A 16,841-nucleotide genomic window follows, 5' to 3' on the forward strand; every position below is an offset into this window, starting at 1 on the left:
TTAGTAACATTTTCTACATGAAATGTTTTGGCATTATTATTATTATTTACTATTAAAGGGAAGTATATCTTTCCTTTAGGTAACTAGTATTTAGCAGTCTTAAAAATATCAAGTCTGCTGGCTTTTTAAAAACTCGTCTATAAAAACACCCAGACTTTAAGCCATCTCTGAACCACTCCAAACTTGTGCAGCAATTAGCCCTGATCATCTTTCTTTTAATTGTTTCTCCTCTGCTTTGCTATCTCTCCCAGCAGTTATGGCCACCTTTTTTCCTATGCTTAGAATGATAGTCTTTCCCCTAAATCGAATGAAGTAATATTTGTACATTTGTACTTAGTACAGTGCCTCATACATAGTAGACTCTAACAAATACTTATTCCCTTACCCACACCCCTCCCTCCTATCCTCCTTTCCCATCAGAATGTTGTACTGGCTACTTGTTTATTTCCAAATATTTCAAAGGCCTATGGACTTGCTACTTACTCTATCCCATTATCCCCATTTTACAGACAGGGAAACCAAGGCAAACAGAAATTAAGTGTGACTTGCCCAGGATCTCATAGCTATAGCTAGTAAGTGTCTGAGTCTAGATTTGAGCTCAGATCTTCCTAACCTAGCTGCCCCGGAACTAAAAACATCTGATTCTGAAAAGCCATTAATTTTTCCCTTTCCTTCCTTTCTTCACAATTTTACCATCAGAGAATTCTGTTAGAATTTTCTTACTGGAGAACTGGTCATCTTGAGACTATAGAAAAAAACTGAATCTATTGTTTTAACATTTGAATAACCAACTTCTGAGGTCTCGACCTTGATCCTCTTGTGCATGTCTGGATGAGGACAGCAACTTTCTGAAGCTGATCTTTCTGTATCTCTTCTGCTTTTCATTCTGATTACCAGGGATCCTAGGCTATCCATCAGTTCCTATGACTAAAGATAGAAGGACAAAATCATGTTGCTTTCTTAAGTGTCCCCTCTTTCTATTCATCCAATCCTCTTCATTTTTCATGGTCCAATTCAAGTCACCTATCTCCTACCTCTTCTTGTGGCTCCAGTAAAGATGAATCTCTCATCTTCCATTCTTGACTGGACATGGTACTTCCGGGCTATATCTTATTGATGCTTTCATTTCATATAGTCTGGTCATTTCCCAGTATACTACATCTTCCTCTGCCTCTGTCATTCCTTGTAACAGAAAAAAAAAATTCAAGACCAATAAAATAGTTGGCATCTGATTACCAGGCCAGCATCAATTGTATAATCTTTTCCTATCTACTCATAGAAGAGAAGTTTGTTTCATTGTTTTCTGTGATCAGCTTTGATCTTCATGATGAATTTGAGATTGTTGGTCTTGCTTTCTCCACATGTTTTTATTCAAACAATCAATAGGTCTTTATTGAGTATATATTGGTGTGCTAAGATTAGAAGATTACAAAGATAGGATACACTTTATATGCCATCTCCACAGGGAGCTTATTAGGTCTAATTTAGGAGATAAGATGTAAAAATGTAAAAAGTTAGATAATCATACAGAAAATAGGACCACACAAGAAATGTCACCAGATGCTTAATAACTAGTTAATTGTCACAGGAATGTTGCAGACAGCAAATGCTAAAGGAGTTCAGAGAAGGGAGAGGTTTCATAGAGAAATCATATGAGCCAATTCTTAAAGCATAGATGTTATTTGGAGTCACAGAGAAGAGGAAGGAGGACATTTCAGGTGGAGAGAATGGTGTAAACAAGAGCAAGGAGGATGGAAAGCAGAGGATGATAGTCAGGATGGTGAAGTTCCTAGCTCATACTATAGATAGATGGATTGAAAGAACTGAATATGTTTTAAATTGGAGAATATTCAAGGAGACACCATAGCGAACTACAAGTATTTGGAAGTGGAATCTTTAGTGTGGAAAAGGGATTAGTCTTGTCTTGTCTGGACTCAGAGGGCAGAACTAGGAATACTGGGTGGAAGTTAGAGTAAAATTTGAGTTAGGAGTCAGGAGAAATACCCTAATAGATTAGAAGTATCCAGAACGAGTTGTCTTGGGAGGTAGTAGACTCTGTCAGTGGAGGCCTTACAGCAAAAGCTATTTGATTTCTTACTGGGTTGTAGAAGTTATTTTTCCTTTTATGTTTGGAATAAACTGGATGGTAGTTCAGGTCCCTTTCAACTTTGAAATTCTTTGAGTCTTTGTGTATATGTGGGAAGCCATCAAGCCCACGCTGTCTGACAAGGTCATGCATGAGTTCTAGAGTTACAAAGCAACTTTCTGGAAAAATAAGGCACACATGGAACCCCCTCTGTCTGACTTCTTTCTCTAACTTCCCTTACTAATGGAATTGTTATGATTATTGTTCTCTCCCAATACAGGAGAAATAATATGAGAGCAAATACTTATAAAGTTAACACATATATCCCACATTAATTCCCCCCAGATTATTACCCTAAAAGATTACATTCACAGAATTAAAACCTAAAGATTATTACCCATTACCCCCCCTCTCCCTCTCCACAGTTACATTTACTCCCATTATAAGCCAAGCAAGCCAAGAACATCAATCACCTTCAAACCTAGATCTACAGAACACACTCCACTGATTTGTTACATAACAACCAAGCAACCTTGCCAGGTGTCTGAATCAAGCACAAGAAATATACAATTTGAAAATTGAGAAAAATCTCAATTCTAGTCTGTCTTAATTTACCCTCTCACCCTGTACCTAGCTAAGAAATATTTTGTAACCCATCTCCTAAGTGATTGTGATTGATTGTGAAAGCTGACCAAAAGTAACAATGATTGACTTCCGGGTAAATATGGTGGCAGTCTAGATGCAAGACTCATCCTCTCCTCAGCACCCACAGATATAGACTACCTCAAAAGATCAAAAAAATCAAATTCATAAGAACGAAGGAACTCTACAGTAGGATGCAGCATTGAAGGTATGTGAGATTTGGGCATTTCCACACTATAAGTGGGGTGGAAAAGCTCTCACCAAAACGCGAGCTGATCTACCCTACCCCACCTCACCTATGGAGCCAGAGTCAGAGCTAGCTCATGTCAGAATCAGCAAGTGAGTGAGGGGTGCCTCTAGAGTGAGTAAGGGGCACATCTAGGTCCTTGAGAGCTGACTAGGACCACCAAAAACCTACCGCTGAGAACAGCTACACCTGAAACCCCAGCAGGCTAAAGAGTGCAGCCCATGGGCACTCATGGGAAGATAGCACAGAGATGGGCAGCAAACAGCAGAAGCTGTGGAGATTTGAGAGCTTGCCTCAGGCAAAATTCCTCCTCCTTAACTCCATACACAGAGAGCCTCAGATTTCTGACTAAAAAGGGAAGGAAAAACCTCCACAGTGATGGCAAATTGTGCCCAGGAACAACAACCTCCCTCCAAGAAAAACAAGAAGAAGGGATTGACCCTGGAAAATTTTTACGGAGGAAAAACTCAGACTACAGAGCAAATAGAGGAGGAAATTTAAATTGGAGCTTATAAAAAAGATGGAAGCCTTCTGACAAGAAAAGGGGGAAATAATTCAAAGAGAAAACAACAGTTTAAAGGTCAAGAACTTCCAATTGGAAAAACAGCTAGAAACCACAAAAGCAGGATAGACCAAACTGAAAAGGAAACCCAGCCTTTAAAGACCAGAATTAGGCAACTAGAAGACAGTGATCTTGCAAAACAGCAAGAATGAATAAATCAAAAGACTGACAAAAAAGAAGAAAACATAAAATATCTCCCTGAGAAGATGACAGATCAGGAAAACATCATAGAGAGACAATTTGAGAACCATTGGACTACCTGAAAAGCTAGAAATAAACAGAAATCTTGAGATCATACTACAAGTAATCATCCAAGAAAACTGCCCTGAAGTCCTTGAACAAGGGGGCAAAATAGACATTGAAAGAGTTCATAGAACACCTCTACACTAAATCCTCAAAAGACAAATCCCAGGAATATAATTACCAAATTCAAGAACTTTCAAGCTAAGGAGAAAATTCTACAAAAGTAACAATGCTTCCCCTAACTGGTCATCCCTTAAGTCAAGAGGGACTAACTTCCAAATCACCCTACTCATGTAATTTATCTTCATCTCTGTTGTAGCAACAATGTTTTGTTGACTATATCTTTAGGCTTCACGTCTGTTTTTAGGTTCTATGGAAACATGTATGTTGAAAAATGATTGTGTGCCAGATAAGCATATACTCACTGAACCTATAAAATAAACCATCCTTTGTGCCATGGCAGAGCACTGTGTGATGCCTGACATGGGATTGAGCATACAGTGCCTCTCATCATTTATCTGACTAAATCGTCACACTTAGACAGAAGGACCCTCCCCTCTGAGAGACCACTAACTCAACTATCAGTGTATAGATCATTATGTCTGTAGTTAAAGGACACACAAAGGTGAGTAGTTGGAAAAGACTAGGAATTTCAGAGTTGCAAGGCTACTTAATCGCAGTCTGTTGTTCAGTGATTTTCAGTTGTATTCAACTCTTAGTGATCCCACTTGGGGTTTTCTTGGCAAAGATACTAGAATGGTTTTCCATTTCCTTCTCTAATTCATTTTACAGAAGAGGAACTAAAGCAAACAGGGTTAAGTTACTTGCCAAAGGTCACTGAGTCTGATTTAAACCCAGGAAAAGTGACTGTTTTCTGACTCTAGGCCCAGTGCTCTAAACACTGTGCCATATGACTGCTCCAGAGACAGTCTAGTCCATCTTTTACCTGAATAAGAATACCTCTTACAATATAAGCAGCAGGTGACTGCAATGCAATCTTTGCTTCAAAGGCCTTGAGGGAGGAGGATTTTGCTATGTTCTCTAGAAGGATCCCCTTCCACTTTTTTAAAGTTCCAATTGTTATTTAATAAATTTTTCTTTATGTAAACCCTACAGTTTCTTCTTTTCAATTTTTGCTCTCTTGGACCAAATGATAACAACCCTTATTTAAATATTTGGAAAATGACTATCATGTCCTCCCTTTCTTCTCTTCTCCAGGCAAAACATTCTCTTTGACCAATTTAGTTTAATTCAACAAGCATTTATTTCTTAAGAACTTACCCTAACTATTACTAGAAAGGCGTATTTAACCCAGGCACTGGGTTAAGACCTGGGAATGGTTTGTTGGAGACATTATAGAGGATCTTGAATGCCTGACAAAGTATTTGGACCTAACCTTATAGGCATTGGACATTTTTCATTCACAGAGGGACCTAAATAGAGTTGTGCTTTAAAAAAAATCCATCTGATATTGATGGTCAAGAATCAATTAAGATTAATCATCAGGTATTAAGAGCCAACTTTGTGTCAGGTGCCAGATAACTCTCATAAGATTATTAATTGAAAAGCAATAGCCTATCTGTATTGGTAGAAGGGGTTTCCTCATTGGGGATTCCTTATTTTATTGAAACAATAGGCAAGACTAACATATACAAGTACTTAAAAGGTAACTTGGACAAGAACAAAAAGTTGAGGTATTCCTTGGTCTCAAGCTTACATTCTCCCAGAGTCAGGAAGGTCATTGCACTTAGCATCTATGTGGCCTTGAAAAGTAATAGTAGATAACAATAATAATAGGTATTATTATACTATCAGAGCTATTAACTGATTATTATTTTGGTTAAATCTAGTCTTGTTTGGCCTGTTTTCTTATCTGAATTGAAAAACAAGGATGTTGAACCAACTGGCCTCTGAGGGCTTTCCCAAGGGCTCTAGATATCTAATTTTATTGAATAATTCTGGGCATGATAATAACATAGTTTAAACTGAGGTAGTGGCAGTGGGAATTGAAAGAAAGTAGCTAATGTGCAAAACATTCCAAAAGAAGAATTGACAGAATTTGGGAGTTAATGAAATAAAAAAGTCAAATATGAGTAAGTTTTCAACTCTGGTTACAATAACATTTCTCTCAATGGCCCCCTATAGCACCTATCATAGTTTTTAGGTATTCAACATTTTTAAAGTTTCAAAAGAACTTGAAAAAAATTCTCTCCTATTTCACATAAGATATAAGAGCTCAAGTCTTGAGTGTAATAGCTAAGCCATTTTCATATTGCTTCTAAAGAGTCAGTCCAGAAACTTTTTCTTTTGGCAACTTTCTCAGGGCAATAATTTGAAGCTCTCCTAAGGCTCTTCAATAACCTCTTTGAGGAAAAGTTTTGTGTGTGTGTGTGTGTGTGTGTGTGTGTGTGTGTGTGTGTGTGTGTGTGTGTGTTTAAATAATGCTTCCTTTCTGGTTTTTTTTGTTTGTTTGTTTTTTTGTTTAGCCTTTTTCAATTGTGGCCAGTTAGTGTGATATATTTGGGGTTTTCTTGACAAAGATACTGGAGTGGCTTGCTATTCCTTCTCCAGATCATTTGACAGATGATAAACAGAGATAAGTGACTTGCCCAGAATCACATAGTTTCTAAGTTTCTAAGGCCAGATTTGAATTCAGGAAAATGAATCTTATTGACTATAGGCCTGCCCCTCCTTTCTGGTACCCCTGGTTCAGACTACAAAATTAGTTGGTATAATAGCTCAGGAGTAAGTTTGTCTCTGTTTCTTAACCCATGGCTAGGTAATAATACTGCTTCATGAATTTATAACCAATTGAATGACTAGAGTCAAGGAATTATTAATGATGATGTCAGCATGTAGTTGGATCTCTAGTAAAGAGATTAGGGATCTGTCTGGGATTTATTTTCAGTATTTATGTTTATCCTGTATATAGCTCAGTTGTACATAGTTGTTCACATGTTGTCTTCCCCCACTGGACTGTGAACTCCTTGAGAAGGGACTCTCTTTTACCTTTCTTTGTATATGCAAAACTTAGCATGATGTAAGGCTCATAAGACACTAAATCAATGTTTATAACTGATTATGTCAGTGAATTGGATGAAGGTATAGTTAGAATGCCTGTCATTCTGCAAATAGCACAAAACTCAGATGGCTAATTAACATTTTGGTGGGCAGATACCAACACTGTCTTGAAAGGCTTTAGAATGATGACTTAGAAGCTAGTAAGATGGAATTTAGTAGAGATAATTTAAAGGGCTATACTTGTGAAGTTTTTTGTTTTTATTTTTAAACCCAAGTATACAGTAGGAGAGGCATGGCTAGGCTACAGTTTATTTGAAAAAGCCCTGGGAGTTTTATTGGACTGCTGGATCATTCTTAGCATTGCCTCTTGGCTGCCAGAGAAGATAGTGTGACCTAAAACTGCAAAAATAAAAGCACAGTGTCCAAGATATGAAATAAGAAGGCCCTGGTTTATTACAGTATTTGCCTTCTCAGAAGGTGGAGGAGGAGCAGAAGGGAAGAAGAGAATTTAGAATTCAGAATTTTAAGAAGGAAAAAAAAAAGCTGTTCCTGGTGTATTCTGCCCTGATCAGTCCATGTCAGGACTAGTGCATTTAATTGGGGGTGCCATGTTTCTGGATGAGGGAGAGGACAACAGGAATGAAGGGCCTTGTGTCCTTTGTCATATGAAAGTTGACCGAAGGAACTGAGTATATGTTTAGTTTAGGGATAGGGTATAGGAGCTCTCTTCAAATAGTTAAAGAGCTGCCATATGGAAAAGGGATGAGACCTTTCTTTGCATCTTTGCTAAGAAAATCTGAGATTCAGGTACCCAGGATTTCACAGCCCACTCTTTCTATGGAAATTCCATTTCAGTTAATCAAGCTAGAAGGGTTCAAGATCTCTAGCTTTGCCTACTCTTTGGTCTCTGGTCTTACTAGGGTCAGTTCACTATTCCAACTTAATCTGTTTTCTAGAGCCCTATCTCTGCCCCCCTGTTAATTAGAGGACAATCCCTGGCCACAGTCCATTTCACATCACTCTAGATCAGTTCATTACTATGATGTCCCTGTTGTCTTTTGGTTGATTCACAAAACCCATCTAGTTTTCTGAGTATTCCTCCCTTTAACACATAGCATATAGAATCACTGCTCTTAAATCACATAACAACATAAAAACACTAATAGAGGACCTGTAATAAATAAGAGAGAGAGAGAGAGAGAGAGAGAGAGAGAGAGAGAGAGAGAGAGAGAGAGAGAGAGAGAGAGAGAGAGAGAGAGAGAGAGAGAGAGAGAGAGAGAGAGAAGGAAGAATTAACAGTGTGACACAGTGAATGAGTAGAGATAATATTGGCAAACATTTTCTTTTAAAGTAATGAAAGAGGAGCTACATCTAAAAATATAACAGTATGAACTTCTTTAGGCCCACTCTTTTTATCCTCTTGAGGGTGATCACTAAATATCACTCTCCCCAGTAACCACCTCTCATTGGGCTTCTTTGTTTATTTACTTTGGTGCTGTTCCCAAAGGTTCTTTTACTCTTCTTCCCTAAAAGAAACTACCAAGGGAGGCAGAAGGGATCTCTCCCCCTTTCCATTTTTACCTTGGATTAAAAAATATGCTAATGATATCATAGGCCCCAGAGCACTTTGTTATCCCATGGAATCTATACTTCCATTTTAAATTCTCTGGGTCCTAGTCCATTCCCCTTCTCTTTTTAAAAGTAAAGCTGTAATTTATTATGAAAGAGACCAAAAAAAAAAAAGAATCAGTCTACTCTCTGTGCTATGGAAACTATGTTTAGCTATGGAAGCTAAATGCCAAGCAGAGGATGGGTTTGGGATAGGACTTAATTCTCCCATTTGTTTCACTGTCCAGATTCACCAAGTCAAAAAAGTCCAGGTTAGGAGGGGTAGCATATTATGGGACAATTATGTGAAGATTATTACTAGGGAAGTTAGTCCTGATCCATTTCTCCATGACCCATCTCCTCTGCTGCCTAGGATCCTGTGTACCTACTTGCAGGTCATTCAGAAGCTTTGTATTCTTGTAGCTTTGGTTTCAGCTTTTATACCTTCTCTTTCTTGGCCCAGCTAGTCGTCACCCATTGGCCATTCACCCACCAGACTCCCTACATGGCTCAGTTTAGACACTGTGGCCCCAGTAGTTTTCCCTTTCTGTCTATGCCAGCTGCCTTGGCAGGTGACTTGACCTGGGTGTCATTTTTCTTTAAGCCTAACTATGTGTTTAAGTAGCTCAAATACACCACCCTTGCTAGGATGTTGTGACTGCATAGGTCTAGAGTACTTTGGACTTCATAGTGGACATCACAATGGTGAATCCTGATGATAAGAAAAAAGGGAGAGAACATTCTAGGTAGAGATAATAGAGAGATGAGAACAAATAAACCATTCAAAGAATAGACAACATGTTAGTGAGACTAGAGCCAACAGAACAAAAGGAGAAGGAAGTTACAAGAAATGCAGTTATTAATGGACTTAAAGTTTCATGTGGAGAAAGTCACAGCTTTTGGATCAGGACAGTAAAATGGTGAAATTTGTTTGAAGAAGATTAACCTGTTCCCAATTTCAAGATTTGGGCCCCATTTAGAAAGTTTTTTTTTTTTAACCACATGATGGTGGTTTTGTATTTCCCAGGAGATACCACAGGATCATGATAAAATGTTACTATGAATTCAAGACAACTTTTAAATGATTTTGTATATTAGTCACAGTAACATCTACATACATTCGAAAAATACTGATACATATGTGTAGAAGAATTTTGTTCTGTAGTAGATATGCTTGCTTATTTATGGCTTTGAAAGGACTGCAATTAAAAAACAGCTGTGGGGACTTCAGGAAAGTTGGTGAATGAAGCTAATTTCATTAGTGATGTGTAGTGCCTCTATATAGATAGATTACTGCTATATTGTATGGATAGATTGGTATGACCAGCACTCAGCACAGTAGCTGGCACTTAGTAGGTGCTTAATAAAGGTTTATTGATTGATCAGACATGATGTGACCAAGTCCACCCAAGTGTGGGACACTGTCTATAGCAGAAAAATTTGAGTTGGTTTCTTGTAGAATTTTTTTTGCTCCCCCTCACCCACTTTGTACCCAATCCAGAGGGTTTTTAACAAGTCCTATTATTACTTGGGATTTTTTTTCACATGCTAATGAAGAACTGCTCACAAATGCTAACAAGGAGCCTCTTGGGCTTTATAGTTTGCCAAATAAGCCAGACCAGTAATTTACAGGGTTTAAAAGCATTACTGTTCTCTGAGATGAAGTTGAAACCAAAAGCTAAATTAATATCTTTTTTTTTTTAACTCTGCAGCCTTGATAAATGAGAGGTCACTATAGTTCTTTGGTTATCAGTCACTGTAAATCATTGATGGCTATTCTAAGACTTCAAGGCAAAAATTGGTCATAATCAGTCTATGGAAAGTTGTCTGAAAAAAGCCTGATATCTTTTCTGGCATGATTCCTCTGGGAGGAAAGACATGCTTGGATTTGTTGTAATTTTTGAGAATACCCACCACCACCAGCGACTATAGCTATTAAATGGCACTTGCTGCAATCTGATCATTTTAATTACTTTTCTCTTCCAGAAGAAAGGGATTGTGGTTTCGCTTGCGGAAGGTATTTCTATGGTCGCTGGCCTTGTATGCTGCTATTCCATTCCTTGTAAAACTCTGTCCTGGGATACAGGCTAAGCTGATTTTCTTGAATTTTGGTAAGTGATAACTTTTACCTGCTTATTAGGATGTTTTTTTGTGTTAATTATAATTGGCATTTATATAGCATCTGAAGGTTGCAAAGGACTTGACTCATTTCTTTTGAGTCTCACAAAAGCCTTGAGGTAACCACTACAGTTTTCTCATTTTATCAGTGAGGAAACTGAGGCTCAGACTAAATAGATAAGGCCATGGCTCCCAAACTAGTGTCACCGAGTCCAGGCCTTCCAGACTTCAAGGCCAGCACTGTATCAAACTTGCCAAGTTGCCTCTTTTGTCCTGTTGAATAGCTTTTTGGGTGGAGGATGGGAGTGAAAGTGAGCATTAAAGAAAAAAAATCAGCCATTGATTTTTTTTTGTCTTTCATTTTGGACATTCATACCAATAAATGCTTCAGACAATAACCATTTATATTCAAACAGAACTTTACTATAAATTTGTTTGTATTCAGCTGAAAATATTGATGTGTGTTTTTGTATTTACATTTAAAACATGGTTTAATATTAACTATCTTTTTCCCATGAAAATTTTAAATTAAGGAAGTAATAATTTTTATTTTGGAGAATGTCAGATAATTTTAGGATTGTGACTTTAAATACAGATTTAAATGGTCGCCAAATAAAATTCCCAAGTCAGTCTGGAAATTTATGGTAATTTAATTAACATAGAGGGAAGGAATTTAAGGAGAAGGAGGAAAGAGGATATAGGATTTTTCCTACCTGGCCTATGCTAGGGAGAGTTTTAAACTCCCCACCTCTAGGTCTCTGAAGAAGATTAGAGACTTCTGAGAGGAAAAAGTTGGAAAGTAAAGGAGGAAAATTCAGCCAGAAACTCACCACTGAACTAGACAATAGCTTGTAGACACACTAAGATGCCGAAAGGCTCAGCATGCAGCTCTCAGCTAACTCTTCACCACCAATGAGAGAGAGAGAGAGAGAGAGAGAGAGAGAGAGAGAGAGAGAGAGAGAGAGAGAGAGAGAGAGAGAGAGAGAGAGAGAGAGAGAGAGAGAGAGAGTATCTCCTTGAGGGTCAAAAAATCTCAAATATACAGACCTTTCATCCTTGTGTCTCCTCTAAATTTACCAATCACATTAAAGGCTTTTTCTCCAGGACTGCCCATACTTTTAGTTTTCACCTTCTTTGATTTGATTATCTCTTTAGAGTTACTTCACACTTCTTTAAGTTCACCTTTTGTGAGTTACTTGACCTTTTTGTGATTAATTTAACCTTTATAGTTACTTAACACCTTTTTTGTGTTAGATCTAAACACAGACTTAGCTTAAAGTTCTAGCTTCACTATAAGGTGAAAACTAAGTACCTTCATTGTTTAATCAGGAGATTACAACTCTATCTTCCCCTAAAGTATGGTCTAAGTAGGGTGGAGTAGTTTTTAAAGTTCACAAAACAGCAAGATAACAGTGTCCTTAATATAAAAATTTTTTTAATATTCATCTTTTATTTTTTAAGTCTATAAAATCCTTTGAAATTTTTTGGAGAGAAATGTTTGCCTTTTAATTGTGGTAAGCTTTTTAATGTAGTTTTAGAATATGACTTATGAAAATTAAAATTTAAAAGTATGAACTACAGTAGATAAAGTAACTTCTAAGAAGTATGAGTGCTATGCAGAATGGTTATGAAAAGCTATAGCTAATGAAAGGACAGGTATGCCCAGGGCTAAGATACCATGAGATGCTACCATCTAGGGATAGGCATTAAAAACAAAGAATTAATGGAAATTCAGAAAAACTGGAGAAAATCTTAGGCTCTATAACAATTTTCTTTCCAACTTCTCATCATGTCACAGTGTATGAATAAAAAGAATGAGAGTTAACATTCTGGGTTTTTTCTGATGCTTAGAAATATGGAGGGTTAGAATGTTAGGAAGCTGAGAACAAAGATGAAATGGTCACCAATGGAAATAATAGCTAGGGTGATGATAATTGAAGAAGTAGAGTGGTTGTGTAGTTTTATAGGAGCAATGATATAACCTGTGAACCCCTCTGTGAAGAATTCAGAACTGAGAGTAGAGAAAGGGAAGGGGTGCTGAGAGAAAGGACAGGGGTGGATTTACCTTACCTATTCAAAGATCTGGAGTTCTTTAGCATATACAAAACTGGGGCACTTTGGGTCTCTAGAAATAAAAAAATTCTAGACATTTTGAAGCCATGGGGGGAAAGTGTTTTCTGTTAATTTGGTAAATCAATGATTTATGATTTCATAGATATAGGGGCTCTCTATAAATCAGTCTATAACTTAGTAGGTAGATTTTTGAAAGTCACCAGAGACTTAGAGGGGTTAACTGATTCCACCAAGGTTACAGAGCCAGTAAATATGTGAGGAATGAGTGTGTTCTTTGTAGATTTAGCATCAAGGTGGTCCAGTGGATAGAATGTCAGACCTGTAGTCAGAAAAACTCATCTTATTGCATTCAAATCCAGCCTCAGACACCAGCTGTGTGACCCTGAGCAGGTCAATTAACCCTCTTTGTCTTAGTTTCCTTATCTATCAAATGAGCAGGAAAAGGAAATGGCAATTCATAATTTAATATTCTGAATTTGGTTCAAATATGAAGTATTTCTCTTTAATAAAAAGCATGCTTGCTTTCTGCTTATTTATTTAGCTCATGGAGTCAGGAAGAGCTAGAGACCATCTTCCATTTAACTCCAAAACCTTTGGACTTCATTTAGGCAAGCCAGAGCAATCTGTTTAGTATGATTTTACACTAAAAAATATTCCCAATGCTAAGTTTTTAGAGATAATTTTTATGATGTAACGGCTAAGGAGCAATGATTGCTTGGCATATTATAATTTCATCCATTCTAAAAAAAATAACCATAGTTTAAAATTTTTCTACTTTTTTTAGGAAAAACAACAAAAGGTGTTTTTTGTTTTTTGTTTCCTGGATTTTTCCATTTTAGGCGATCAAATTTTGTAAGTTCATAGATTTAGATCTGGAAGAGATCTAACGGGTTATCTGGACCAATTTTTTCATTGTGCAGATGAGGAAACTGCCTTAAAATCGTAGTGTTTTATCATAGGTTACTCAGGAAACAAGAATCAATATTGGGATTAGAACCCAGGTCTTCTGACTCCAAATCTAGTACTTTCCCTCCACCTCCATACATATATATATATTTCCAAAATCTAAAATAAAATACTTATTGATCACCTGTACCAGAGATATGAAACATATACCACAGAACACTCTTGAATGCAGCCTGCCCCAAATGAAAATGTGATTGGGAAATATTTAGCAAAATAAGTCAAAATACAATAAAACAGATAATATTACATTTTAAACTAAGTTAATATGTAGCCTCAAGGCTATGTTTGGATTAGTGACCCTTGTTTCTGTTTGAATTTGACATCACTGACCTATACAAATAGAGAACTAAATATATTTTTTGACCTATATCTAAATATCTAAATAATCTATATAAGTATCTAAATAAAAATTAAACTTCTTCCTTGACTTCAAAAAACTTATAATCTACTAGGATAAGATAATATTGATATATAAATGATATTTAATGAAAAGGCCAAGAGATTTTAAGCAACTTAGCTGAGGTTTCCCAGAGATTAGAGCTGGGATTTGAACTAAGGCCTTTTGATTGCAGATCTCACACTTCCCACTGTACTGTGGTGCTTCCCAATCAATTTCTATTCATAGTTACTAATTCACTTTGTTTAAAGCTAGTATTTAATGCTTTAGGATTTGCATTTGCAAGTATTATTGTATTATTCTCATGATAATCACTATTATTATTCCCATTTTATGGATGGGGAAACTGTGGCAAACAGAGGTGGTAATTTGGTCAAGGTCATTTATTTAATAAGTGTCTGATTCGGATGGATTTGAACTTGGGTCATCTTGACTCCAGGTCCAGCTTAGTTTTCACTGGCCCCTTACACACACACGTATACACACAATACAAATGTGTATTCATGTCTATTTCATTTTTGAGCCAGAGTTTATGTTCTGAAACTGCAGGTTTATCACTTATCTTCATAGATTGTTTTTCTTCTCTTTCTTTTACCTAAAAGCTGGTCTTGCTTCTGCCCTGTTCAGTTCCCATTCCCCTAATTTCTGGTGCTAGCTGTCTTCTCTGGAGACCTAGCCACTTCTCTCATAAATGGCCCTTGTTTTTGGTACCTCTAGATCCTTCATACCACAGTTTTTCTACGTACAAAAAGGCCTTATCCTGAGGTGTGTTTTCTAATATTCTTTTGTTTGTCAGTCATATTTCTGCCTATAAGTGGAAAGATTATAGGTAGTTGCCATATGACATAGATGGCTGCAGTATTTTGCTTTGGATCTTTATTTGATTTGCTAGCTAGGAGTAATGTTTCATCAATTTTTTGACTTGCTGATTTAATTACAAACCAACATCTAATCTGGGGAAATTTCTGGGTAGGAATTAATTCTAGTTATCCATTCTGTCTTATAATCACTTGTGATTTTTACCCACTGGTGATGAAATGGTGATAAAATATGCATCAGCATGGCTGAATATGTATGTAATTCACATTATAACTTGGATGGTTGTTAAAGAGTTGGTTTTTGAAGGTCAGATCTTTCAATGGAGTCCCTTCTGTTGACTCTCATTTGGCACTTTTTGGTATCAAAATCTCATTAAAATTACCTATGAATTCTTGTCTTGATTTACTAGACCGTTATCTGCTGAGAATAGAGTATTGTACTAAGTACTAGAAATGCACACATATTTTTGAAGTTAAATGCCTAAAGGCAGCAAAAAGACAGTACAGATGTTGTGTAAAAAATAGACTCGAATACAGGACTACAATCCCCGCGAGCCTTTGCTCCACTTCCCCAGAATGCCTTGTAATCTCACCTGGGCTGAGATCAAGAAGGTATTTAAGCTGATTCAAAGGCTTTTGAGGGGCTCTCTCTTGGCTCTTGGCACTTGGACTTCTGTTATGGGGCAGGTGTAGTTCTTTTTTTCATAATGTAGGTGAGGTTGTGTCTAGGTCACTCTATGGCCTGGACACGTGTTTCTTATCCTGTATTTTCTTTAATCCTTAATCTTCAATAAACCTCTAAAAAAATATAATACTCCTTGCAGAGAGAAACTAATTTCTACCTGCCTCAGTCTCCCCATCTCCCCTAAATTTTAATCTTTACAGTTGTCCAATAAAGTCCCCCTCTAGAGCCTCTGTCACATGGAGGGGAAGGTCTCTGATTCTGAGAGCATAATTCCCAGCAGGGCCGACCAGATCAAAAAGACTTCAGTTCTGAGGCCAGTGACACTCTGTGTTGTTTGGAGGACCAGCCTGGCTGGACTCAGAGAAACTCATCCCCAGAGAGAGGGTGGCCCAGCTGATGGTTTAATTCTTTGGTCACAACATCTTGTGAGATGATGTTACGGTGTGGAGGAGTTATGATTTGTTTGGGTGAGAGAAGTATCTCAGTGGATGAAATCCCAGATACTTGAGGGACTGAAGGGAATCCTGCTGTAACCTGCTTTAAAAGAGAATGAGCAGGGCAGCTAAGTGGCACAGCGGATAGAGTGGAGTCAGGAGGATCTGGGTTCAAATGTATATATGGACATTTCTTAGCTCGATGACTCTGGGCAAATCATCTAACCTCTCTTAGAGTTATTACTATGACAGAAAGTCAGGGTTTGAAAAAAAGATAATGAGAAAACACATATTTAATAAGTAGATTATTTAGCTTTGTAAAAAGGCCACGACTACTATATTACCTCAAAAACAGTAAATTCCCCTTCTGTACCCTTTCCTCTATTGAAAAGATTAGTCAGTTAGTGAAAACCTGATAGATATTTACAGTATTAGAATTTGAGTTACTATCAGAAACCAGTTTCCCTTTGTCCTAGATTTATGTCTGTTGGCTACTGTTTGTGCTCTTGGGTTAGCAGGCTACTTCCTGAAATCACACTTCCTTGAGCCTTAGTCAAAAAGAAGTCTTTATATCCATGTCTGTGTATTACTGCCTTATAGATACTTGTTCTGATGAGGGACTAATCTTTTCCCTTTCCTGGTTTAGCCTTTCTTCGTTACCACTGAAGTAGGAGCATAGGATTAGAAGAGATCTTGGATGTCCCGGCATCTGTAAAGTGAGGGGACTGGATTAAATGACCTCTGAGGTGCCTTCTGCCTCTAAATCCTGTGAATCCTGTGTTTCATCCAGAGTTGTAATGAGGAAAATGTAGGGGAAAAGGGGGCCCCAATTTGGCTCTGTTGGAATACGGGGGGTTGGGGGTTGGGGGGGGTAGGTCTATGGGAGAGAGGGTGATGTGGTTGTTAAAGAGGATAACACTGCCAACATCCCATCTCCTCCT

The 16,841-nt window shown here is 37.4% G+C and overlaps 1 protein-coding gene across 13 annotated transcripts in view; it reads left to right on the top strand.

Annotated features, from left to right (window-relative positions):
* Positions 1 to 16,841, top strand: part of ABHD12 (abhydrolase domain containing 12, lysophospholipase) — a 145,239-nt gene that overhangs the window by 56,067 nt on the left and 72,331 nt on the right. For 8 of the 13 annotated variants that reach the window (XM_056813794.1, XM_056813798.1, XM_007476602.3 and 5 more), the window contains one exon: positions 10,396 to 10,520. In XM_056813794.1, the coding sequence (XP_056669772.1) occupies positions 10,396 to 10,520 (125 nt within the window). The remainder of the gene's footprint in view (positions 1 to 10,395; positions 10,521 to 16,841) is intronic. The other 5 variants (XM_056813795.1, XM_056813801.1, XM_056813800.1 and 2 more) reach the window with 1 other exon arrangement.

This window comes from Monodelphis domestica, chromosome 1, assembly GCF_027887165.1.
Source record: "Monodelphis domestica isolate mMonDom1 chromosome 1, mMonDom1.pri, whole genome shotgun sequence".
NCBI classification, from domain to species: Eukaryota; Metazoa; Chordata; class Mammalia; order Didelphimorphia; family Didelphidae; genus Monodelphis; species Monodelphis domestica.